Raw genomic sequence first — 25,074 nt, 5'->3', positions numbered from 1 at the left:
AACAGCATAAACAACAACCTCCACTGCTTAACACCACGTTTAGTATGAACACTGTTTTATAGAAAAATAGTTTAAGGAAACAAAGAGCATCATGATTCCACTTCAACACAAACATCTAGGATCTTGAAGACAGAAATAGAAAAGGAAAAAAATGTATATATCCTTACCAACCAGCGGCCATTATTTGAAGGGTGATAAAAAGATGCAATGCTTTTGAATAACCCAGACAAATGTTTCTGTACAAGCTTGCTTGGTCCACCCTGTCAAGAAACAGAGACAACAAAGTTATTTGATACAATCTCACAGAACGCTAAGAAGGCCACAATGCAGTTTTAAAATGCTCAATTCTAATGAGCTCACCCTTCTAAGTTATCAAAACTGTAGCCCCAAAAGGTCTGCAAATACCTGAACTACAGAAGATCCACTTTCAGAAATGCAAGGTGAGGTGTCTAGGCTCATTGCAGGGCAGCTGTTTCACAAGGGCACCAAAGCTCTTACAAACTAGTTGCACCGCATATAGTTTTGCTATCTAAAATTATTTCTAGCCTGCCTTTAAGCTGTGTATCTGGTTAACAGCTTTTCCTGTTGCATAGGAAGCTGCCTTATACCGAGTCAGACTATTAGTCTATCTAGCTCAGTATTGCTGACACTGACTGGCAGTAGCTCTTCAAGACATCAGGCAGGTCACTTTGCAACTTTTTTTCTAAAGCTTTTAAAACTTGATTTTGATCTGACTTTTATACTGTTAGTTTTACTCTACGCTGTGGCTGTTTGGTGCATTCTCTTCCCCTTCTTATTGTTTTATTATGATTTTATTAGAATGTAAGCCTATGTGGCAGGGTTTTGCTATTTTATTGTTTTACTCTGTACAGCACCATGTACACTGATGGTGCTATATAATAATAATAATAATAATAATAATAATAATAATAATAATAATAATGATATCCCTCTCAGTCAGGCTAAGTAATTTTATCTGGCCCCAGGAACTGTACCACATATAATCCAGGATACCTGGGAGAGCATCTTCTCCCCTACCAACCTGCCCAGTCACTGAGGTCATCCGAGGTCATACTCCTGGTGGTTCCACATAGACCCATCCTCTGATTGGAATCCACCAGGGGAAGAGGCTTCAGCGTGGCAGCCCCCCTCCTATGGAATTCCCTGCCTCTGGAGGTCAGGCAGGCGGCAACTTTGTATTCCTTTCGGCACCTCCTAAATACGTCATTGTTCCAGTAAGGCTTTCCTTAATGACCAGCCATGGTTCGCTTTACATCTTGTTTCTTTTAAAATCTATTTTAAAGTGTTTTAGTCTGTTTTTGTTTTATTTTATCCTGTACACTGCTCCGAAATTTTGAATGGGGAGTGGTATATAAATATTGTAAATAAATAAATAATCAAGTTATGGTAAAAGGTTTTCTAACATTTTCAGTCACAAAGAAAAAAGTTCTTTTCAAGTATAGCAAAATAAGCAATATTCCGACAACTTCTTGGGGTTTTTGCCCCTGTTAAGCCCTGGACATGCCAGAGGGGTGTGTGCCTCTGGGTGAAGTTCTTACTGCTACATGGTGCTGAATTACTGATAGAGGATGATCACCTATAATGAGATCTTTTGGGGTGGCAAGATATTTCCAGTGGCTGGGCCACATTCTGGAGAATACAGTGGGCTCTCCTAAGAAGCTAGTCATTATTGATTTGATTTGAACCCCACCTTTCCACCAAGAAAATGACACTCAAGGCCGGCCATCCCAGCTATTGTTAGCACACCTTTATTTAGTCCTGGGGCCAGCCAAAGTATTTATCAGCTAGTAAAAGGAAAGCATAATTAATTTAAAGGTACGTCTGGATATAAGCATATTGTCACACAGGGAACCACTGGCAACATACAGTAAACATAGATCATTTGGGGGTTTGAATGCTAAGGTTTGGATAATTGGGAAAGGGGAGGAAGAGTGTACTGAAAGTGAAAAGACACTACCATCATGGCTGTGATCCACATGACCGCATGCCCTATGTCGTAAGCATTCGTTAGAAATCGTGGAACCAACACCTGGTTGCTCCCCACTGGAAGATTCAAACTTCGCAGTATTCTGGTAAATATCTGCAGAAAAAGGAATTCCATAATTCATCAAAGTGTGCTACAAATGACATGACATTTGATTTTTGTTATAAGGTGCTGAGTATTGAGATATGCCAACTTAACACCCTGACCCACGAAACACTCTGGCAGCAAAAGCTTTCCTGAAGGGGATGGGTGTTGTTGTTGTTGGCACTGAGCCAGTGTGGTGGATTCCAGAAATACTTCCAGATGGAGAAACACACTACAACTTCACTTCATCAAACTATGCACTGTCCTGTTTGGGTCATCATGAAATCTTCCTCAATTTATGTATGTTTTCCATTGCACAGCAGCTCCACGTCTCTACAAAATGGTTAAGAACTTCTCACTTCTAGATGTACATCCCCATTCTCTCCCTGCCCCTTTCCAGCATCTGGAAAACATCTACATAAAATTGTTGAAAAAAATCAGTCAAGTACTGCTAAAGAAAACCTGCTCTCTCAGCAGTGGCCACTAAAGCTCATGTTCCAGCTCCCAGCACTACTAGGTACACAGAGAAGCTTGGCAATAGCTAATGTATTCCAGAAGAGTTTTAAAGCTATGGAACAAAATGTTATAATTGATTAAGACTTGAAATGCCTCAAGGTTCAGGTTTTACAGAAATGATATAGGATGGACCACAAGAACAAGAGATCTTGGTGGTCATTAAAATTTATGTTAAGTATATGTAGGGAGCCACAAACACTGGCAGAGGGCATGGGGGCTGGGCAAAACAGAGGGAGGGAGGGAGGGAACTCCTTCCTTAAACTCTTCCACTCCTTCCTCTGCGCTCTCCTGTTCATCTTGCTTTCTTTCCCACCCTTGTCACTCTCCTGCAGCCCCTGGGGATCACATGTGTCTTCAAGAGCTGTATTTGCAACAGCAGAAAACAGGAGTCCTAGTTTTGGTTATCATGCTTTAAAGGAAAGCGGCAAGTGGTTCAGGGAGGGGAGAGGCACATAGCAGGATAGAGAAAACCTTAAAATACAGTTGAGAATTAAAAAAAAAACACAGAGGGAAAATTAGGAGGAGGGAGAATAAGAAACATTATTGTGCCCCTTATAATAAAAGAAATACAGGGCCAACTACCCAAATCTCTCTCTCTCTCTCTCTCCGTGATACTCTGGCCTAATCTACACCAAGCAAGATATTGCACTATGAAAGCGGTATATAAGAGGCAGGAGCCACACTGCTGCTTTATAGTGGTATTGAAGTGCACTGACAACTGTTGAGGTCCATTGACACATATTAAATACTGCTTTCATACTGCTTTCATAGTGCTATATCTTCTTGGTGTGGTTCCTGCCTCTTATATACCACTTCCATAGTGCAATATCCTGCTTGGTGTAGATTAGGCCACTGTTTGTGAATCTCTGTGAAGCATAAATGCTACAGGTGCTATCACCGAAGTATTGCTAAACTATAGATTCTGTAAGTATAGAACAATCATGCTGCTGTTTCTTAACGCTGCTATTCCTTCTACTCATTATACATTACCTTTGGAATATAGGGATCCCAGTTGATGTAGCCTATGTTATCAGTGGCCAAGCGTGCAAAAAGGTTGACAAGATGCTGGAAAGAAAGAAATCACAGACTACATCTTCATGACACAGCACACATTTTCAGTGCAAGATTTACTCTGGCTAACACTAACCATTTTAGCATTAACCTCCATGCAGACATTAACACTAACGCCATGGTGCAACTGTACAGGGAAGGGTAAGAGAAGCGAGCTCCTGAAATCTTAACCATGGAAAATTGAGAAATGTTTTGTCTGCACCAGGCTAGAGAAGTAACACAATACAGATGTGAGAACTCCCAAACTCCCACTGTGATGCTTTGCTTTAGAGACCTGACTAAATACAATTCAATAATGTTTACTGCAAACACAAGAAGAATAACCTTTTCCCATACTGCATGATTGCCCAGCATATTAAAAGGTATACTAAATGGATCCTGGGATACTAGTGTGATGTGAGAGAATTAGAAGTCAAAGCAATTACAACAGCCCAGGTTTCAACTTTCAACCTGGAAAAATGCCTGCATTCCAAAAAGGCTACAAAAGGAAAATTGCACACAAGACAGCAATTAAACAGTGTCCAGTAAACAAAATGTGGGCTTGTTTACTCATTTGGTGAGAGTCCTCAAATTAGCCCAATCCTTCCTGGCACCACTATTTCTAGTCTAGTTACCAACGTATCAACTCTATGGTAACCAGGAATACTTACCCCCTCCCATTGCGGAAGATTCTGAACTGAAACCCAGAGGCTTAGAAACTCCTCAATCCAGAGCCTGCAAGATAATGAAATCAGGGCCACAGGTTTATTTTATGTGCCAAAATCATATCCAGTTAATACAAAAAATAAACATTGTTCCCAATCTAATCATCATCCTGGCACTTATATAGCACACTGAACATGAAGGGACTCGCACACATTATCTCGGTAAAACTTACACTAACATTATAACGTCAGTATTATTAGTTCTGTTACAGAACTAATAATACTGGCTGATAAGAGTAGCTCACTTAAGTCCATCCATCCAGAGAATTTGTGGCTGAAGTAAGATTTAAGCCAGGGAGTTCAGGGCTCACAGTGCATACTTTTTAGCCACTACGCCAGACCAAAGGCTGTTGTGGAAGGTAAGGCATTTTTCCTAGTCCCATACTGAACGTCCTTGGAAAAAATGGCCTGGAGAAAACATCTTTTAATCACTGTGACTTCCTATACCTGAGACTGTTTCTCTCCTTGGCATTTTTCGCTCTCTTCCTACTCGTGTAACTTCTAAATCTACACATTGTATTTATGCTGGCTAATTAAAGTGTGATTATTTTCTAAATGCTCCAGCCCCCTATTATTTGCGATCCACTATGGTTAGCATGTCACCATATCTGACAGAGCACATGCACATCAAGGTATTTTGCCACAATTTTGTTATATGCAGTTACTGTATATCTGCCACTACTGCTCACAGAGAGTTGGAAGCCACTGCATGAGGATGATTGGTGAATCAGTCACTGTCAAGGTGGATTTGATTAAAATCAATTTGATTTAAATCACGATTTAAATCACTACTCAGAAAGACTCGATTTAATCATGTGACTCCCCCCCTCAAAAGTGCACTCTATTCATTGAATTTTTTGAAACTTAGCACTTGAGAGGTAAGGAGCTGATTCTGTGTACATAGATTTGCAAAGGAACAATGGGATTGTGATCTCTGCAGACACAAATTCACAGTTTTGAGAACTGTAAACCAAGCATCTGTGATAATATCTTCTAGATAGAAAAAAATGCCCAAATCTTACAGAAACCTCTGGAAGAGCATGACATTGTGAATGGATTAACGGGATTCATTTACCAAAAAAATTAAACATTGCATGAATATATAGCCTCATGCTACATAATTAAAAGCTAATCCTTATTTCATGATGAATAACCTTGGGACTATAATGTATCTTAAATAGGAAACTATCTTTAGATAGATTTTTCCTCAGAAAGCATTTTATTTAAAAAAATCCAATTTAAATTTTAAAAAATCAGATTTTTTTGATATTTTTTTGAAAAATCATTGATTTTTATCCTCCCTGGTCTCTGTACACTCTGTCCCATCTGAAGGAAAAACTAAACCTGAAGAAAGTTCAAAGGACAAGATACATGTAAGCTAAGTGGAGAAGAAACTACCATAGGAAGGACAAAGTTGGTCTTCAGAGACCCAAAAAAAGGAAATGACAGGAACCAAACAAGTTACAAGAGGCTTCGTATATCTTGCGCAAAGTTAGCTGTTAGCTTAAACTTATACAGGAGTATCATAATTTATGGAGCACATTCATGGAGGAAAGTGCTTGACAGTTACTGGTTTTGATCCCAAACAGCAGGCGGTCATGCATTCATTCCCTTTTATAGAGATTCCGACATGCCCAAAGCTACTCAGGAAGCTCATAGATTTGAACCCATGGCTGGATGTCATGTTTGTCAGCTGAGGACAAGCTTCTCAATAGCTACTGACTAGGTTGCTCATGGTAAGTAAACATGTGACCAGGCAGGGAACCTTTACAAAAGCTGGCTCTTTTTCTTTTTACGCGTGCAAGCATGTGTGGGTACAAGTGAGCTACTAACTATTTGTGAACCGCCCAGAGAGCTTCAGCTATTGGGCGGTATAAAAATGTAATAAATAAATAAATAAATAAATAAATAAATAAATAAAATTATTTAAAGTATTTGTAGGCCAACTTTTCAGGTCAAATACTTCCAATATGTTTTCCAACATATACATTCACAATATAAAATCAATACAAGTTTAAAACCACAGAGAATCATAAGAAATATAAGTGATAAAACAAGAGCCAAAAGTAATACTAATCCCAAACGACATATATAGTCCAATAAGAAGAATACAATCAGATAAATCAGATAAATAGTTATAGACTACAGTAGCACCATATAAACAGCAGTCCAAGAAGAGTCTCATTCAAGAAAAGGCAGTTGTCTTTAGAGCCCACTTGAATGCCTTCGGTGATGGGGCATTATGTATTTCAATTGGACCAGAGTTCCACAGGTTTAGGACAACAACCTGAAAGGCCCTTGTGACAGCTAGCCTGATTGCTTGGCACAAGCAGGGCCTCTAAGACTGAAGTGCAGGCAAGATGGTATGAGTTAATACAGCCTTTCAGGTTACCTGGTCCCCAACAGTTTAGGTCTTTAAAAGCTAAAAAAAGCACTTTCATTTGGGCTTGGAAATGCATCAGCAACCAGTGCAACTGGTATAATATAGGTGTCCCATGTTCTGATTACCTAGTCCCCAACAATGCTTGGACATTATGCACCAGTTGGAATTCCCAAACTGTCTTTAAAGGCAGCCCCATGCAGAGTACTTTATAGGTCATAAAAACAAAGCAAAGCTCCTTAGATATACAAAGAGCAGGGCATGGTAAATAATGTGGCACACAGCTTGATTATCTCAATAAAACAAATATAACCCACATGGGAAAGACAGCCCCCTGGAATTCAGGAAACCCAAATGTACGTTTGTTATGATGAGATGTGCCTTATCAGCATTTGCCACTCATAAGGATGAAAGCAATCATTTATAAAGCTATGCAAGGAACTCAAGGATGGGACACGGTCCAGAGGGGAGGTGTTCTGTAAACATGCACTCGAGTAAGTGTGGCTTAATATGACCTTCAAGTGATAAGCCCAAAGAGAAACCAAACTGAGATATGAAGCCACTTAATGAGAACGTTCAAGGACAGCCTGAAACAGCTTGGAGATAAATATGCAGCTGTCTCAATTCATGAGAACAGCAAATATGAAAAAGTTTGTTTTTTAAACGTTTATTATGCAAAGCTGTACAACTAACTCAGTCAACTTTGACTATATTCAGTAGCTGCCATCAAGAAATTATCTCAATCTAGCTAGCTTGATTTCCTTCTCTCCACTCCCTATCAAGTGATTTTGAAGAGAGACTTTGCTAATAAAGATTACTGTTCCAGCCCAAAGACAAAATCCCTTTCCAGGCTCTGCACAAGATTTCAGCCTTCTTGGAGAGGCACTCTTCTAAGGTCTAGGGTGGAGGATAGGGGCCTCCTACCCATTCAGCTCTACTATTCTGCACACGCACACACATTCCCAAACTGTCAGCGATTCAGTTCTTTGTTCCCATCTATCAAAGAAGTTTCAGTTTCTTGAAAAAGCATCAAGAATAAAGTATGCTTATTTTTGTGCTCACAGTTTAGGCAGGCTGGGAATAGAGTGAGATGGTTACCATAAAATTTTAGAACCCATGGGCAAAATTCAAAGAGTTTCTTTAAAGTGTGGCCAATGACTGAACATACCTAGTGGAATTTTTGACTCACATCCCCTTTGAATGGCAGACCCCATGCCTTATGATAAACTACCCATAGTTTCAAAAGAAGCTTGCCCTATGGCATAGAAGAATGCTATTTGTGAAACACTAAACTCACAGCTCCCTTGGGTACAACTAGTCACGCAGATATTTGGATCCAGGCCCAGTTCTTTACATTTGCCTCGCTGACAAGATTCAAAAGACCCACGAATCACTCACTCGTTATATATTTTTAAATCCCTGAAGATAATGTTACAATGCAGACAAAAGACACTATACACCAAGTGTGCCCGTGCTGAAAGCCAAATCATAATGTGCCAAACCTAAATGTGCATGTCAATGACAAAACCCTCACTAAGCACAGCAGTGAGAGCTCCAGAATTCTGGCAGCCTTTGAGCAAAGCATTTCAATGGGCCCCTTTAGCCTGGAAGAGGCAAGGGCATACAAACAGTTATCTCACACTGCCTCTGACCTTCCATAGTGCACCCTGTAAAATAGGTGCACCCTGTTGGGTTCTTTGCCAAACTTGAGGCAGTGGCAAATGCACAGTCTCACCTCCCGCTGGAGACATGTCCTGGAGAACTGATCCAAAATATTAGAAAACAGTAGGCTTGGTCCGCTGAAGTCTTAAGGCTTCAATATGATTCGGCACTAGAATCAACTATTTATCAAGGTTAGTACATCAAAATCAATGAAGTCCCTGTATCACAATTTTTGGTACTAGCACTGTAGGAAGAATTGAGTCAGGCAGTACTGTTCAATATAGACAGCTCATCAGCTTCCCACTCAAATAATTACAGCTTTAAATGATAAAATTACAGTAACAATTATATGACAGCTAATTCTGGAGAAGCAATTCTTCGGCAAACTGGTTAGATCATGCCCCTAACAAGTTAGCATTCAAAATACAACTGTTAAGACAGTAAAATAATGTTACATGTGTTATACTAGCCAGCAATTAACAAGCAACAGCTTTCCACGCGATAAATCATTCTGTGAAAATACTGTGAAGTGCTAAGACCAACTTACTTAAAACCTTTATGGTGGAGTTCCGGAGGAAGAGTAGTAGGCAGAAACAGCTCAAAATAAGTGATGGCCTTCTGCATGGTAACGTCAAAGGGACACATTAATGGCCGCCATTCATCTAACATCTCTGCTGTGGTGTTTTCTGGAAAATACCTAAAGAGGAGAGGGATACATTAGCCAATGTACTCAAGTAGCATATCAGCGGCATCTAGCTAAATGCATGGAATTCACTGCCACAAGATGCATGAATGTCTGCAAGCCCAGATGTCATTAGACAGACTCATGGAAGATAGATGAGAAGTAGCTATTAGCCACGACAGCTAAGTGGTCCCTCTGTGCTTAGAGGCAGGATGCCCTGAATACTGGAAACCAGGGTACAAGCAACAGGAGAAGGACATCACTTGCAGGTCCAGATTGTGACCTTCCCTACAGTATTTGGCTGCTTGCTGTTGGAAATCAAATACCATTCTAGATGTACTGATGCAGCAAGACAATTAGATTAGAGATTGGTTTTAGACACACACACACAAAAAACACCACCTGCATACCTTAAAGGTATACAAATGGGAGTTGTAGGACCATACAGGTTAGTCGTGTCCCCGACCTGCTCTGCTGTGCCCAGCAGCTAAGCCCCCAGCAGCCACACCTCTGGCAAGACTGAGAAGGGGCATGGAGCTCCTCCACCCAAGGGAGGGTAGTCCGACTAGCCCAGAATTCTCCCCCACCTCTTGATGAGCTTTACACTTATTTATCAGTACATGCACAGGGCCCCTTCTTATGCTCACTGAATATTTAATTTATTTCATTTCTATACTGCCGAATTGATAGGGAATGTAGCAACCGGGTACAGGCCCTCTCCTCCCCTCAACATGTGAGCGGTGTTCATCACAATAAACCTAATCGGACAGACCCACAGCGCACAGGACTCCTGTTGCTGGCTACAGATGGCGATGAACACACAGGACTCCTCCACCCGCTTCCATAAAAAGCCAGTAGAAAAGCCCTGTATGCATGCAGGATTGTCTTGCCATTTAAGTCTTTAAAGAGAAAAAAACAATATTTAAGCAGTACATAAAGGGTTTGAAAACTATCGATATACTTACGGCCGACAGTTTTTCACAAGGGTTTTCAAAACGCTTTCTACAGAACTGGAATGAGAGAAAAAAGAAGGAAGGTTAGATAAATTACATCATCCTATTTCCAATGAACATATTAAGACAATTACATGATTGTACAAAGTCTAAGATGATATTGATGCAATTAGACACCATCTGTGTACATGCAGCAGTTAATCTTCCTTTACGATGCAGACCTAATTACAAGGATTAAAACTGATTTGCCCGATTCCTGAGTCTGCTCTTTACTTCTCCTTGAGTATCTGCTGGACCACATATAGAAATAACCACCAGTATGTCCTGCGTTAAGTAGCTGAGCCACTATCACTGTATCAGAGTTTGAAAGTAAGAAAGATTGAAAAGTCACACAACAGTTGATAAATTTCCAAGATAAATAGACTAAAATGCATCCTACCTGCAAATTTGTCGGATTTTGCCCCCGATTCTGGCCCGCTTGCATTGGCTGCCTATACATTTCGGAGCCCAATTCAAGGTGCTGGTTTTAACCTATAAAGCCCTACATGGCTTGGGAGCACAATATCTGATGGAACGACATGAACCTACCTGTACACTGCGCTCAACATCTAAGGTCCTCCTCCGAGTGCCTACTCTGAGGGAAGCTCGGAGGATGGCAACAAGGGAGAAGGCCTTCTCAGTGGTGGCCCCCCTGACTGTGGAATGATCTCCCTGATGAGGCTCGCCTGGCACCAATATTGTTATCTTTTCGGCGCCAGGTCAAGACTTTTCTCTTCTCCCAGGCATTTTAACAGCATTTAACAATGTTAAGTTTGTTTTTAATGGACCCCAGAATTGTTTTTTAAATGGATACTGTTGTTTTTATACTGTTGTTTTATGTTTCTGATCGTTTTTAAATTTTGTATACTTTTTAATGTTTACCATTTTTAACTGTTATAAACCGCCCAGAGAGCTTTGGCTGTGGGGCGGTATATAAATGTAATAAATAAAAAAAATATACAGTAAATGCCTTGAGCTATTGCGTGTTATGAAAATTATATGCAAAGAAGCCATCCCTAGATCCTGATGACTATAGTAACTATTGACTGGTCACAAATACCCCCTTTATAGGCAAGGTGCTCAAACAGTGTCTACTCCAGACACTCTTGGAGAATACAGATCATCTGGACTCATTTCATTCTGTTTTCCAGCCCAGTTTTGATACAGAAAATTCTCAGCAGCTCACTAAATAGTATCCTTCTGGACTACCGATATGGATGGGGGGCACTATGATTCAGTACGATTGCTTCTACCTAATCAGCAGGTTTTAAAAGGCACTGCTGAGAGAAGTTCTGCTCCTTCTCATGGCAATTTTGCTACGGGGTTCACACAGGGCTCTATTTTGTTCCTTATGCTTCTTACATCCTACACCAGGAGTGAGAAACACATGGCCCACAGGCAAGACCCCCTGGGCTTTTTTGTGGGCCTCAGTGCATTTGCCACCGAAATTCAATAGCATGGCAGCAAAAAAGGTTGATGTTTCCTTATTCTGAGGAAGACAAGTAGGCAGCAAAAATGCCCGTTTCTGCTACTGCTCTAACAAATTCAGCAGCAGCGGGGGGCAGGCTGGGGGCCCGGGGGGCATAGTGAGTAATGTAGGCAGAAAATGTCCCCCCAGACTTCTGGAAGTGGCCCACCCTTGTCCTACCCAAAGCCACTGGGAGACATAGTCCAGAGATTTGGGGAATAGTGTCATCAATATGCTGGTGACACCCAACTCTATTTTCCCCTTTCATCTGGTTCAGACAGGGTAGCAGATGACTTGAACGTATGCCTGCTGTCAGCAACAGGATGAATGGGAGCTAATAAACCACAGCTTCATCTGGATAAGACAGAAGTCCTAATCAGGCGTTCAGAATTTGTGTAGAATAAACATGTGAGGAAAAGGAATGCTCTCGCTCGCCAGCTCTCCCCACTCCCCCAAGTGTTTCTGGCGCCCTGTACTCATGTTGGGCAATGGTTTGAAGAGGAGTTTCTCCCGTATCCATGGATACACATGGTTCAGAACACTGATTCTTCAGGAGGCGTTCCGCTTCATGAGCATAGGATGATGGAAATGCGTGACGAGAGGGGCAAGGCTAGCATGCTCCTTCTCCTCGCGTATTTATTCTACACAGATTCTGAACAGCTGGACAGGGCTAGAGGTACTGCAAGTGAGGACCAGGATGTTAAAACTCACCATGTAGTGGGTGGGGCTGTTCTCCCCCACAAGGAGCAGGTTTGTAGCTTGTTGTTTTGTTGCCAACTGTGAAATTCCCTTGGATAAGGATGAACTTGCCATAACGATTGCTACAGTGACCTTGCCACTCTGGAAACATCAGGGTTAGACTACTGCCACGAAGCCTTCTCCAACCTGGTGCCCTCCAGATATATTAGACTATAAATCCCATCATCCCCAGCCAGCATGGCAACTGCTGTAAGGTATAAAACCTGGGTCTACCTTCAACTGATTCAAAATACTAATACTAGCCAACGGAGCTGTTTTTGCATGGGCTGGAATTGCTTTTACCTTGGTACAGTGAAGCCTTCAAGCAAATCTATGAAGCTGTCAGGGTTGGACACGTTGTGCCCACCCAGTCTGAGAGAAGCCATGACCATTGGCACCCTTGGGTGCAGCCCTTACCATCATGTACCCCTACAGCCTCCTGAGGAAGGGGTCCGTACACTCCATTATCCTGATGGGGGATACCATATGAACCTGCCAATCCACTGAGGTAATGGAGGCCCTGGCCTGTGTATCCCTACCTTCACAGGTGAGGATCGTGGCAACTATAGGGCCTTCTCCACTATGGCCACACTTCTGCCACACTTCTTCCATACCTCTGGAATGACCTCCCCATAATTTTAAGTGTCACCATCTTTGCTTTCATTTTATTTATTTATTGCATTTATATCCTGCCTTTTTTCCTCCAAGGAACCCAAGGCGGCACACATAATCCTCCTCCTCTCCATCTTATCCTCACAGCAACAACCCTGTGAGATAGGTTGGGCTGAGAGTCTGTGACTGGCCCAAGGTCACCCAGTGGGTTTTCATGGCCGAGTGGGGACTAGAACCCAGATCTCCCAACTCCCAGTCCAACACTTTAGCCACTACGCCATTTAGACGGCAAATAATAATAAAAAATCTCTCAGGGGTCTAAACGTATGGTTGCTGTTTATTAATTACTGCTCCTTCATCGGTTTAATTTTGCTATGTTTAGTTTCTGATTTTATATTTTTATATGAATATGCAATAATTAATATTGAATATTTAATAATTAATAATTTAATAATTAAAATTAATATTTAATGATTTTATGTAAGTTGTCTTGGCCATCAAACTATGGAAAGACAGTACACAAATGCTTAATACATTAATAATAAAAACAACACTGCTTGTCAGTCTGTGGTTTGTAAACAGGAATACTCATACACTATAGGCATCTTGTTCCTGTCCAATAATTATTATAAACAAGAAATTTCCCTGAAAAAGTACAGAGTTTTAGCCCTGAATAACATCATGAACTACTATATTTACATAAGAACAATACAGGAAAAATGAGCAACATTCTCAGGCCATAACCATTAAAGTAATATTCAGATCTATACTGTATTGTACTTGTGATCCAGTTGAAATATTAAGCTGATCATCAAACCAAGCCATTTTTTGATCTAGTTTGCCTTAGCAAAGGGAAAGCTGTTGTTTTGGCTGAGACTAAAGTTCACACAGAAGAAGATAAATCATAGAACCATAGAATAGCAGAGTTGGAAGGGGCCTACAAGGCCATCGAGTCCAACCCCCTGCTCAATGCAGGAATCCACCCTAAAGCATCCCCGACAGATGCTTGTCCAGCTGCCTCTTGAAGGCCTCTAGTGTGGGAGAGCCCACAACCTCCCTAGGGAACTGATTCCATTGTCGTACTGCTCTAACAGTCAGGAAGATTTTCCTGGTGTCCAGCCGGAATCTGGCTTCCCTTAACTTAAGCCCATTATTCCGTGTCCTGCACTCTGGGAGGATTTATTTATTTATTTATTTATTTAAGGATTTTTATGCCGCCATTCAGCCAAAAAAGGCTCTCGCGGCGGCTTACAAAAGTATTTCTTGACAGTCCCTGCCCACAGGCTTACAATCTAAAAGATCGAGAAGAGATCCTGGCCCTCCTCTGTGTGACAACCTTTTAAGTATTTGAAGAGTACTTAAAGAACAGGTACAGAACCCTTTTAGGGCAACGACTTTTGACTAGCCTTATCGGCCAACCAAAAATTTCTGGTCACAAAGACACCCTGAGAATAAACAATGAGCTGAAAAAGAAAGCCTCCCTCGTCTTTCTTTGGCACAAAAATCTGATCTATTACGCACAGCAATGTTTTAGTTACATTTTTAATTATATGTATGCTGCTTTGGGGGATGGGAGGAGTGGCAAAAAGTAGCATATAAATAAATTTTACTTTACAGCTGTAAGGAAAATAAAAGAGGACCAAAGACTCCTGGCGAATCAACTTGTTGACATGAGGAGAACAAAACAAACAGACAAATGGACATGAGGAACACATTGCTAAAAATTACACTACTATTTGGAAAAAAACAATACAAGTTTATAAGAAACATGCATCAGAAATAGAAAATTGTCAGGGAGATATTTGGACCATCAAATTAGATGATAAAATATATGAAAAGAATTACTGAAGGATAATGAAGCTGAATTAATTCTTTGCCTCAGTCTTCACTGTGGAAGAAGTTGACAAACAGCCATGCCTGAACCAATTTTTCTCCAACAAGATAGACTGAACAAATCAAATCCAGATAACAAGAAATGGAATTCTAGGAAAAACTAACACATTAAAATCAACAACTCACAGAGTCCAGAGTCCAAGAGTTCTTAAAGAACGCAAAGGTGAAACTGTTGATTTCCTAACAAAAAATTGTAACATCACTGAAATCACCCCGATTACTTGAGGATTGGAAGTTAGCCACTGTAGCACTATTTTTTAGAGAGAGAATGGAGTTTGGAAATCATAGCTTTGTTAGCCTAATGTCTGTGACAGATAAATTGCTGGAAAGCATTATTAAAGCTGGAATTATTAAACATATAGTAGAACAAACCTTACTGAGGACAAATCAGAATACCTCTTGCGGTAAGTATGTTAAGAAGCACATGGCCAGTAGTGATCCAAGAGCCATTATATAATTGGACTTCCAAAAAGGTTTTAACAAAGGTTTCTGAGCTAACCTAGCAATCATTTGATAAGTGGTCAAGCCCTCTTATAGATTTAGGAGCAAAGGATAGGAGGACACAGACCGTTTTCCCAAAATAAGCAAGAAAGCAGTGGAAATCTGTATTGGGGACAGTGCTATTTAACGTTTAGAACTGACTTGGAGTCAGGGGTGAGAAATTATATAGCCAAGTCTTTAAGTGATACCAAATTATTCATGATGGTGAAAATTCAAACAGGCAACGAAGGACACCAAGGATCTCTTGAAACTGTGTGAAAATGGGCCATAAAAATGCAAGTGAAGTTCAGCATAAGTAAGTGTAAAACTTACTAGATGGGAATCACATTTTATACTTGATGTGATATGAACTACAGACAAGGAAGATTGTGAGACTGTGGTGGATAGCTCACCGAAATTCAACTTGGCATGCAGGAGCAGTGAAAAAAGCAAATCCCATGCTAGAATTTATTAGGAAAGATACAGAAAATAAAACAGCCAGTATATAATCTATGGTACAGCTGCATTTGAAATATTGTGCTAGAAGGTTATTGTACAACTGGAAAAGGTGCAGCTAAGGGGAATCAAAGTGATCATGAAGTTGAGTAGCCTGAGTGGTTGATCTGAGTCTACTCACTATCTCTTAGTCTAACCTACCACACAGGGTCAATGGAAGGATTGGCTGGACCAGCTGTGTGGGGATCCTATACACTGTCTTGAGCTCCTTGACAGAAAGGTAGGGTATAAACGCAATTAAAATGAAACTGAATGGCTGCAGACTCTGGACGGACAAAAGTAGTACTTCTCATACTGCATAATTCATTTATGGAATTTGCTTCCCCAATATGTAGTGACGGCCACTAATTTAGAAGGCTTTAGAAGGGACAGATTCATGGAGGAAAGAATAACTGTTAGCCCAGGAGAAAAACTGAACCTCCATGTTAAAAGACAGGAAGGATGCTTCAGAATGCCATGGCACAAAGGTCCGGTTAGGCTTTATTTATTTATTTATTTATTACATTTCTATACCGCCCAATAGCCGGAGCTCTCTGGGCGGTTCACAAAAATTAAGGCTACTGCCTTCATGCCCTGTCTGCGGGCTTTCTAGAAATGTATGAGGCCATTCTGAGAAACAGGATCCTGCTGTAAATGGAACCTTGTTCTAATCCAGTGGTCCTTATATTCTTATGAGGTTTTAAAGTTAAGATTCATTTAGAAATGTTTCCTGGGGTTGGTCAGCTATTTTGTGGGATAACTATTCCGATGCATGTCAAGGAGGTATATAAAGTTTTTCTGTTGAGTTAATGAGTTCTGCCAAAGGTTTTGCTTATTTTTCAATAACCTAATTAACTAAAACTTTGCTTTTCAAAAATGGCTGCTAATATAGGCAGATTTTTATGTATTTCTACATACCACAGAACCTTCTCTAGCAATAGCAAAAATGTATATTTTAAGGCTGGAATCCTAAACACATTTACTAGGAAGAAGGCCCCATTAAACAAAATGGGACTTACTTCAGTGCACAGAATTGTTATGTAAGTCTCAAATTCAAGTTTATTTTTAAAATTCAACCAACTATTCCTTATCCTTTCTCCTTAGCCACTCTACCAACCTCTGTGGTAAGTTACAATCATGCATTTCTAAAGTTTGAACAAATTATGCCTAATAATTAAAGCATTACATTCATCTCAACTATTACTTTTACATAATGCATTTATTGGTTAACAGACATTAGCAGAGAACCATATGATTCAGCCACTTCACACACAATATATTTTCTTACAATTAGGTCTAGATACAGTGCGACATTCCCATAAACTGTGGTGTAATGTTAACATTGAATTTTTTCAGTCTTATATGCAGAAAAGTTACATGTATGTGACAAGTGTTACAGTTGAACAGACCATGCAAGAAGTTAACGTATCGGCCAGAGCTAAACAAAGAACAAAAAAAAAGTGTCCTTACCACCTATGTAAAACATTAAGCACAAATGCTTTAGGTGAAGACAAGCCTGGTCGACATGAACTGAATGTGAAAAAGAAAGATTTAAAAAACAAAACAACGGAAAAGGAAATCGCAGAATTGTAAACAAAGTGACTCTAAAAACACACACAAAATGTTAGCTCCTGACTGATCGCCGCTTCTGTTTTACTTCTGTTTTCTTTGCCGTCCAAGATGTTTGAACCCGGAACTCTGAGTTGCTGAGTGAAAAACAATCCAGAGTTTTAACCCAAAAAGAAACCATAGGTTAAAACTTTGGGTTATTTCTCTCTCAACAACCCAGAGTTCTGGATTCACATGTCATAAACAGCAACCCAAGGATGGGATGTCCTTGGGTTGTTAAGCAAAACAGGAGCAAGCAAGAGCCAGAATACTCACTTGTTCTTGCATATTGCCAAACAACCAATGGTTAATGAATTGTGGATTGCTTGTTGCATGTGAATTTGGTCACTAGGTCAAATGATTCCATTCATATTTCTTTTCTCTTTAATTCATCCTTCTCAATCCAGCAAAAGGGACAATAGTGAAATATATTATGTAAACAATGTTGCCAAAACACCATGAGAGAAAAGGTCGCACTGCACCGTTTTGAAATGTAAACTCTACAGCCTCAGAAACGTAAATTTTGCTGGGGGACTCTGCTCCCTCAGGCCTCTTTCCAATTTGCACACTATATTTACCCAAAGCACTTTGAAAATGCTCTGACTTGTGTTATTTACATGAAACACAATGACCTGGTTTGCATAATCACAGGGTGGTTAACAAGCCATTGTGGCTTATTAACCACCTTGTGTGTGCCACCACATGCCAGTCAGATTTGCATAATTACCCCTCACCAGCGTGGCTTGTTGTGACATCTAAACCAGCCAACAACCCCAAACACCCCTTCGGTTCTGTGTGGCTTGTTAACCACCTTCACCAGGTTCGGACATCACAAGAAGTCACACCAGCGAGGGGTAATAAAGCAAATCCAACCAGCATACAACTGCCACATGCAGGGTTGTTAATAGTTTGATCGTGTGAACTGGCCCAATATAGTTTGGCTACAACTCACAGAACTGAGAGTCAAACTCCAGACGTCCAGTACTGTTTTGGACACATGCTTGACAGCAATCAGCTCATCCAACCTGCCTGCCCACGCACATACAGACAGACACAACTTTTAACAGTGTATGTACTACTGCATGGGAATCTGTTATTTAAAAACTAGAAGTCCCACTGGATGCACCAAACTAGTTTTCCAGATTGATGCCTAAAAGATTAAAATGAGGGAGGGACATAGCTCAGAAGTAAGAACATGCTCGGCAGTAAGAAATCCCAAGATTCAACCATTTGCATCTCTACTTAAAAGTTCTCAAGCAGCAAGCCTGGAAAATTTACTTTCTTGAAACCTTGGCCTTGTGGCTATTTAACTGGAGATGCCAGGCATTGAACTTGGGAACCATCCATGAACAAAGCTTACTGGGCTATGGTTCCATCCATATAACCTGAAGTTGAGAAAGGATTTTTTCTTTATGGAGACTGATATATACTACTGACCTTTTACAATGACCTGATTCATACATGACAACAACCCATCAGTTTAAAAATGAGTATCATGCATGAGTGGGAGAGAGCCTCTTCCACTTTCATTCAGCAACCCACAATCGGCTCCTGCTAAGCAAGATGTCTAAACCCAGACCACTGGGTTGTTTAGGGTTAAACAACCCAACAGTTAATCTATGATTTGTTGTTGGAATACCATTGGGTTGTTTAGCTCCTAAATAACCCAGTGGTCTGGGTTCGGATGTCATACTCAGCAGGAGCCAATGATGGCTTGTGGAGTAAAATGGAAGCAAGGACGCTGCAGGCAGAACACCCAAATGTTCCAAACAACCCATCAGTTTTTAAATCAATGGGTTGTCATTACATGTGAACAGCCCCAATAAGTGAAAGGTCAATAGTCCACCTATCACAGTATTTTCTATTCTGACTAGCAGCAGCTCTCTTGAGGATCTTTCTCAGCCTTGCAACCCATGACGCATTTAACTAGAGATACAATGGATTGAAACTCGGTCATTATACATGCAAAGCACAACAAAGCTATGGCTCCTCTCTAACACAGTGCTAGCCACCAGAACTATAGCCTGGGTGGAACTGCAGCCATTTGAAGGCATTTGGCACACATGTAAGCGCGGTCCTCAATGTCCCTGACCTTCCCACATTGCATAGGGATGTCTGAAGGGGGCTCTACTTGCGTTTGCTTGAATGAGAGTAGAAGCCTCCATGCAATCAAGAACCCAGCTTTATCAGAGCTACCAATCACACAGAGACTTCTACTTGCATTCAAGTGAATATGAGTAGGAACACTTTTTAGATCAGCTGAATGTGGGAAGTCTGGGAACAGAGGAGTCACTGGGGGCAGGACATACATGCATACCCATATCCCTTCCTCACTTTTATCTCTTACATGAGAGTGGGTTGGATGCCTGCATAAGGCTTGTGATGTTTTCAATGTACAAATGGCCAGTTTTCACTCTCAGCCTGCAAATATCAAATCATACTTTCCAAAAGCCTAAACAAGCTAGATTATTCATTTAATAAAATGTAATCATATTGCTTATTTGTGAACCAGATAAGGCAGATGATTAATAGAGGGAAATGAACACCTACTGTAAAATAAAAATGAAATGGTCTAAATCTTGTTATGTTCAATTCAGATGACTGAAGAAAACATATTATTTGATATGCAGCACAATCAGCAATTTGAAGATAAGATAATATTTGTTGGACTAACTAATAAAAATGTCCAAGCTTTACATATTAAGCTCTTGTAAACCGTCACTGCACAGACTGGCCCTATGAACAGATTTTGACTTAAATTTTGCCTTACCTATCCTGGGGCCCAACAAAGCATCACTTCTGTTAGTAACTCATAGATTTAAAAAACGAAACAAAAAGTAAACATATTTCACAATGTTTAAAACGCTTAATAAATCTTACTTTGGAAACCAATTTAATCCAAGATGTTCCGTCTTAGAGTACAATATCCGCTCCAGCATTTCATAAAGTGGCCTCCATGGTAATTCCAAGTCATCCCTTGAAAGAAGTTCTTTTTTCCTAGGTTTTAAAAACAAGGACAGTTTAATCATTACTCACACTTCAATGTGCCATTCATATCCCCAAAGAATATGTGACTGTGTCTTCTGCTTAGCCATCACCTCTTTCATAGAGTTTATGGATAGCCTAAAACAGCCTCCTCCAGGTGTTTTGGATTACAACACCCATCAGCCTCCACCAGCATGGCCAATGGTCATTATAGTCCTAAACATTTGAAAGGCATGAGGATGGAGAAGGGTGACCTATTAACATGCCACAGGAAAAAATCTATACAAAGTTGAAGGAAATTTTGAAACTTTGGGTCAATGCAAATACAACTCTGTATCATGGTGACAGACATAGTTAGCACTAGCCAAGATTCCCTCTTAATAGAGATTTAAAACCAGGTTTGAAGCAAGGTCACAAATCCTGGTTAAAAGGCAACCTGATTATCCTTAAACTGTTTATGTCCATGCTAATAGAATGCTTAATCATGGTTACAACTCAGAGGAAAGGGGAAGAGAATTTCACATGCTAGAAGGGAAGGCGAAAGGGAAGAGAAATTCACATGCTAGAAGAGAAGAAGTCCACAATCCCATTCTCTTAACCTTGGCAGAGAGATGGCCAGTATTATACCAAAACTAGGCCTTACATTCTCAGTGGCATGAACCTTTACACAGCAGGGAGACTTATCCCTTCAGGGATGCTAGGTTTTTGCCACTTCTGAGCACCTACAAAGCCCAGCAGGGTTTCAGAAATGAGACCTCTACCACGGCCAATATAAATTGGTAGACCCATTTATTTTTTAATGCTAATATGGCATATCTCCAGCCTCAAAGTGAAATGTTTTTTTCCAAGTTATTCTTCCAAAGAATATAAATTACTTCCATTACATAAGAGAAATGCAAAAAGTAACTTACTTCAACAGGTTTATCAAAAGACGGGCAAAACCTTGCATCATGCTGATCTCCAACTTTGGAATAGTTACTAGCTCATACAAGAGCTTGATAAAAAGGACATGATCTTCTTTGCTAAACTTTCTTCCATAGAGCCGGAGATACCTTTAAGAAAGAAAGAAAAAACCCTAATGTAAAACATTATTTTAGATGCCCCTCTTTCAGTAACAAGCTCTCAGGGCAGTTTACATAAATTTTATTTACAAAAATAGAATAAAAATATTAACAGCAATGAAGCTAATACACAGGACAGCAGAAAAATGAACAACAAAAGGAGCAGGGAACAACAGACATCACTGCATTAAAAAATTGTCAAAAGGTTTGGGCAAGTAAAATGGTCTTCACCATATTTATTTATTACATTTCAATGCGACCCAATAGCCAAAACTCTCTAGGTGTTTCATAACAATTACAACCATCAAATATGACACAATACTTTAAAACTACAATATAAAATAACAACAAAATAGAATCAAGCAGCAATTCAAAGATTTAAAACACAATACCAGATTTAAACAAACACTAAAAAACTAAAACGTCTGGAAAAATAAAAAGGTCTTCACCTGGTGCCAAAAAGAGGAAAACATAAACACCAGGCAAGCCTCTCTGTGAAGCTTAAATGCCAGAAAGAAATCAAATTTGGTATCAGGTGAACTTCCCTGGGTACCATCACTGAAAAAGCCCTTAGTCCAGTCACTTCTCATCTGACTAATGTAGCAGGACCACCACCAAAAGGAAAGTGTGAACGATGAATGAAGCTATCGGGAAGGCTCATATGTATTGAGCATGCTTAGAAGATTGTATTAAGCATTAGAACTTTCGGAGCTCTTTAGCTTAGAAAAAAGGGATTAAAGGAGGAGTTCCTGAAGAAGAGCAGTATATAATATGATTAAATAATAATACTTCAGCTTAATATATATATCACATATTAGATTGTATTAGATTGTAAGCCTATGCGGCAGGGTCTTGCTATTTACTGTTTTACTCTGTACAGCACCATGTACACTGATGGTGCTATATAAATAAATAAATAATAATAATAATAATAATAATGTGATAGAATTGTATTAAAATATGCATAGTGTAGAGAAACTGGATAGGGAGAAGCTTGTCTTCTCTCATAAAACTAGAATCCTGGGTTCATCCAATGAAGTTGAAAAATGGAAGATTCTGGACACATGAAAAGAAGTACTGCTTCACACCATGCATAGTTAAAATATGGAATTCACTACAAGACGTAGTGATGGCCACAACTTGGAAGGCTTTAAAAGGGGATTAGACAAGGCTATCAATGGCTACTGATCATGATGGCTATATTTTAGCTCTAGTATCTGAAGCAGTATGCTTCTTGAATACACTTGCTAGGAAACACAACCAGGAGAGCTCTATTGCATTCATATCTTGGTGTGGGTTTCCTATAGGTATCTGATTGGCTACTGTGAGAACATAATGCTGGACTAGATAGGCATTTGGTCTGTTCTTATGCTTAAACGGAGAATTAAGGTAGACTGCTATACTAACTCGTAGCTAATATAGAAAGAAAGCCACCCAAAGTTTCTAGCAACATGGAACGTTAAATATTTTTTCAAAAGATAAACATTTTTTTTAAAGAAAGATCCTTTCAATCTGTCCTGCAATACCTACCTGAAAATATACATACATTTCAAGAAATAAATTACCCATGTTTTAGGATAAGGTTGCCTGCTAACCACTGCCTTAATAAAAGAGATATAGAAGCCTTGGTCAGACATTATTCAACAGGGAGAAACTTCAAACCATAGAAGCTTGGAAAATTCCCACCCTCAAGACACCATTACTTGTGGAGAAAATAATAAGGAAACTTATTGCTTATTTGAAGGCAGGATTTCCCTCGTTCCCTAGGACTGACCCTGAGACTGAAAGAGGGACACAGAGACCCTGTTTGGACAACACAAAGCACGGTGGTGGTTCAGATTTTGAACTCAACATTATGGCTTACTGTGTCGTGTGAACCATTCCTAACCAAGGAGGCTACATAACCACAGTTAAAACAAGCTCACTAACCATTTGCTTCAAAAGGGTTAGCAGCCTTCCATGGCTTAGCATGTTGTCTGAACAGGTCCATGGAAAGGGAATTCCCATGTTTAAATAAATGATGACAGTCGTGTTAGATTCATACTGGGTGCTAAGAGGCAGGAAAAAAGCAGAAGTGGGTGCACATTCACTCAAGACTCTTACTAGATTGATATTTCTGCCAAAAAAATACATTCGCTAATAACTAGTTTTATGCTAAATCTGTTACCCAAGTTTGCCAAGAACAGAGAAAATGCATATAGAGAAACGACACAGCATTCTCTCGGTCTCTTTTGCTGACACCTCTCTCTCTCAGGCATGCACAGCAGTATTCCCCAGAGGGAATGTTTTTAGGAAGCACATGGCACTGGCACAATACTCATTCCAAATGCATCCTTCATAGTAATTTCTACTGCCAAGGGAAATTATCCATGGCTCCCAGCAGAAACGTGTTTATGACAAGAGCCAGAAAAGAATTACACTCCACAGAAAAGGAATAGTTCCCTCCCCTTCAACACAAATTTTCACCTGAATTGTAATAACTGCATCAGGATAGCAGCATGACAATGGTACACAAAATGCAACAATTGAAACAGTAGTGGTATTTACAGCCATGGCTATTTAAAAAGCTGCATTATGGTAGGTTATGGTGAACAGTAACCTACAGAATAACCATGAGTCTGTAGCAAAAGACTAAATATTATACACAGATCCTATACAGGGCGCTGAAATGGTGTGTCCAGCGTAAGTAGCAATAATGAAGTACATTCTTGAGAGAGAGAGAGAGAGAGAGAGAGAGAGAGAGAGAGAGAGAGAGAGAGAGAGAGAGAGAGAGGACCCACAGAGAGCAATGAAAAGGCAATGGGTACAGACACAATTTATAATACAAGAAGTAGGGGAACTGTATTCATTTTCATAGGAAGAAAAAATGTAAACAACTTTAATAAATGCCAAATATTAATGAAAAGTCAAAGAACTGTTTATTCCCACTGACAGGATCTACAGAAATAACTGGTGGTGCAATTACTCTGAAGATTAAAATGTATGAATAGGTAAATGTAAGCCATTGAATGTATCCATTAACTTCACATAGCTACTATCTTGGGGCAGATCTCAGCCTGACAAATGGCTTAACTTTTTTCTGGTCCTATTGAAACCATACACAGCAGGCAAACATAGCAGCTCAGGCTTACTCACAGAGAATCCTTCCATCTCCAGATTCCCAACAGACAAGGAGGTGGACTGGGGGGGGGGAGACAGTTTCCATTAGCATCATTATTTTCCCACAGCACAATGTCTGTTTCTCTCTCCTTTCCAGAAAGCCTGGCTCAGCCACACAATTAACTAGATTTTAAGAATCAGATGGCTCTTTCCACCATCAGCAATCCAGTTTAAAACGTAGCTCATGTACACTCCTAAACTTTGAGAAGCTGCTTTGAACAACAGTTTAAAAGTTATTAAAAGTTCAAGGCACATTTTAAATGATTAAAACACATACACCATGGTCATCCACCCCGAAAGTTGTAATAGCATAACGCTATTTCATGATTACACACAAGACATTCCATAAACACATAAGACATTTCATAAACATTCTTCTAAGCTTTTATTGTTCGGTGAAAGCTTTACAATAATGCAACAAGGAAAGTTAACTTCTGCAGGAGCAGCAATTATGCATTGATCAATTACGTTATGAGCTC

At 39.9% G+C, this 25,074-nt stretch overlaps 1 protein-coding gene across 1 annotated transcript in view; it reads right to left on the bottom strand.

Annotated features, from left to right (window-relative positions):
• Window positions 1-25,074, bottom strand: part of PSME4 (proteasome activator subunit 4) — a 90,854-nt gene that overhangs the window by 52,783 nt on the left and 12,997 nt on the right. Inside the window, exons 2-9 of the mRNA XM_063123823.1 lie at window positions 21,287-21,427; window positions 20,271-20,387; window positions 10,070-10,114; window positions 8,970-9,119; window positions 4,327-4,390; window positions 3,596-3,670; window positions 1,979-2,101; window positions 168-260 (exon numbers count right to left, since the gene is read on the bottom strand). Coding sequence (XP_062979893.1) covers window positions 168-260; window positions 1,979-2,101; window positions 3,596-3,670; window positions 4,327-4,390; window positions 8,970-9,119; window positions 10,070-10,114; window positions 20,271-20,387; window positions 21,287-21,327 — 708 coding nt within the window. The 5' untranslated portion in view covers window positions 21,328-21,427. The remainder of the gene's footprint in view (window positions 1-167; window positions 261-1,978; window positions 2,102-3,595; window positions 3,671-4,326; window positions 4,391-8,969; window positions 9,120-10,069; window positions 10,115-20,270; window positions 20,388-21,286; window positions 21,428-25,074) is intronic.

Source organism: Elgaria multicarinata, chromosome 4 (genome assembly GCF_023053635.1).
Source record: "Elgaria multicarinata webbii isolate HBS135686 ecotype San Diego chromosome 4, rElgMul1.1.pri, whole genome shotgun sequence".
In the NCBI taxonomy this organism is placed as follows: domain Eukaryota; kingdom Metazoa; phylum Chordata; class Lepidosauria; order Squamata; family Anguidae; genus Elgaria; species Elgaria multicarinata.
This window is presented reverse-complemented; position numbering and strand designations above follow the sequence as displayed.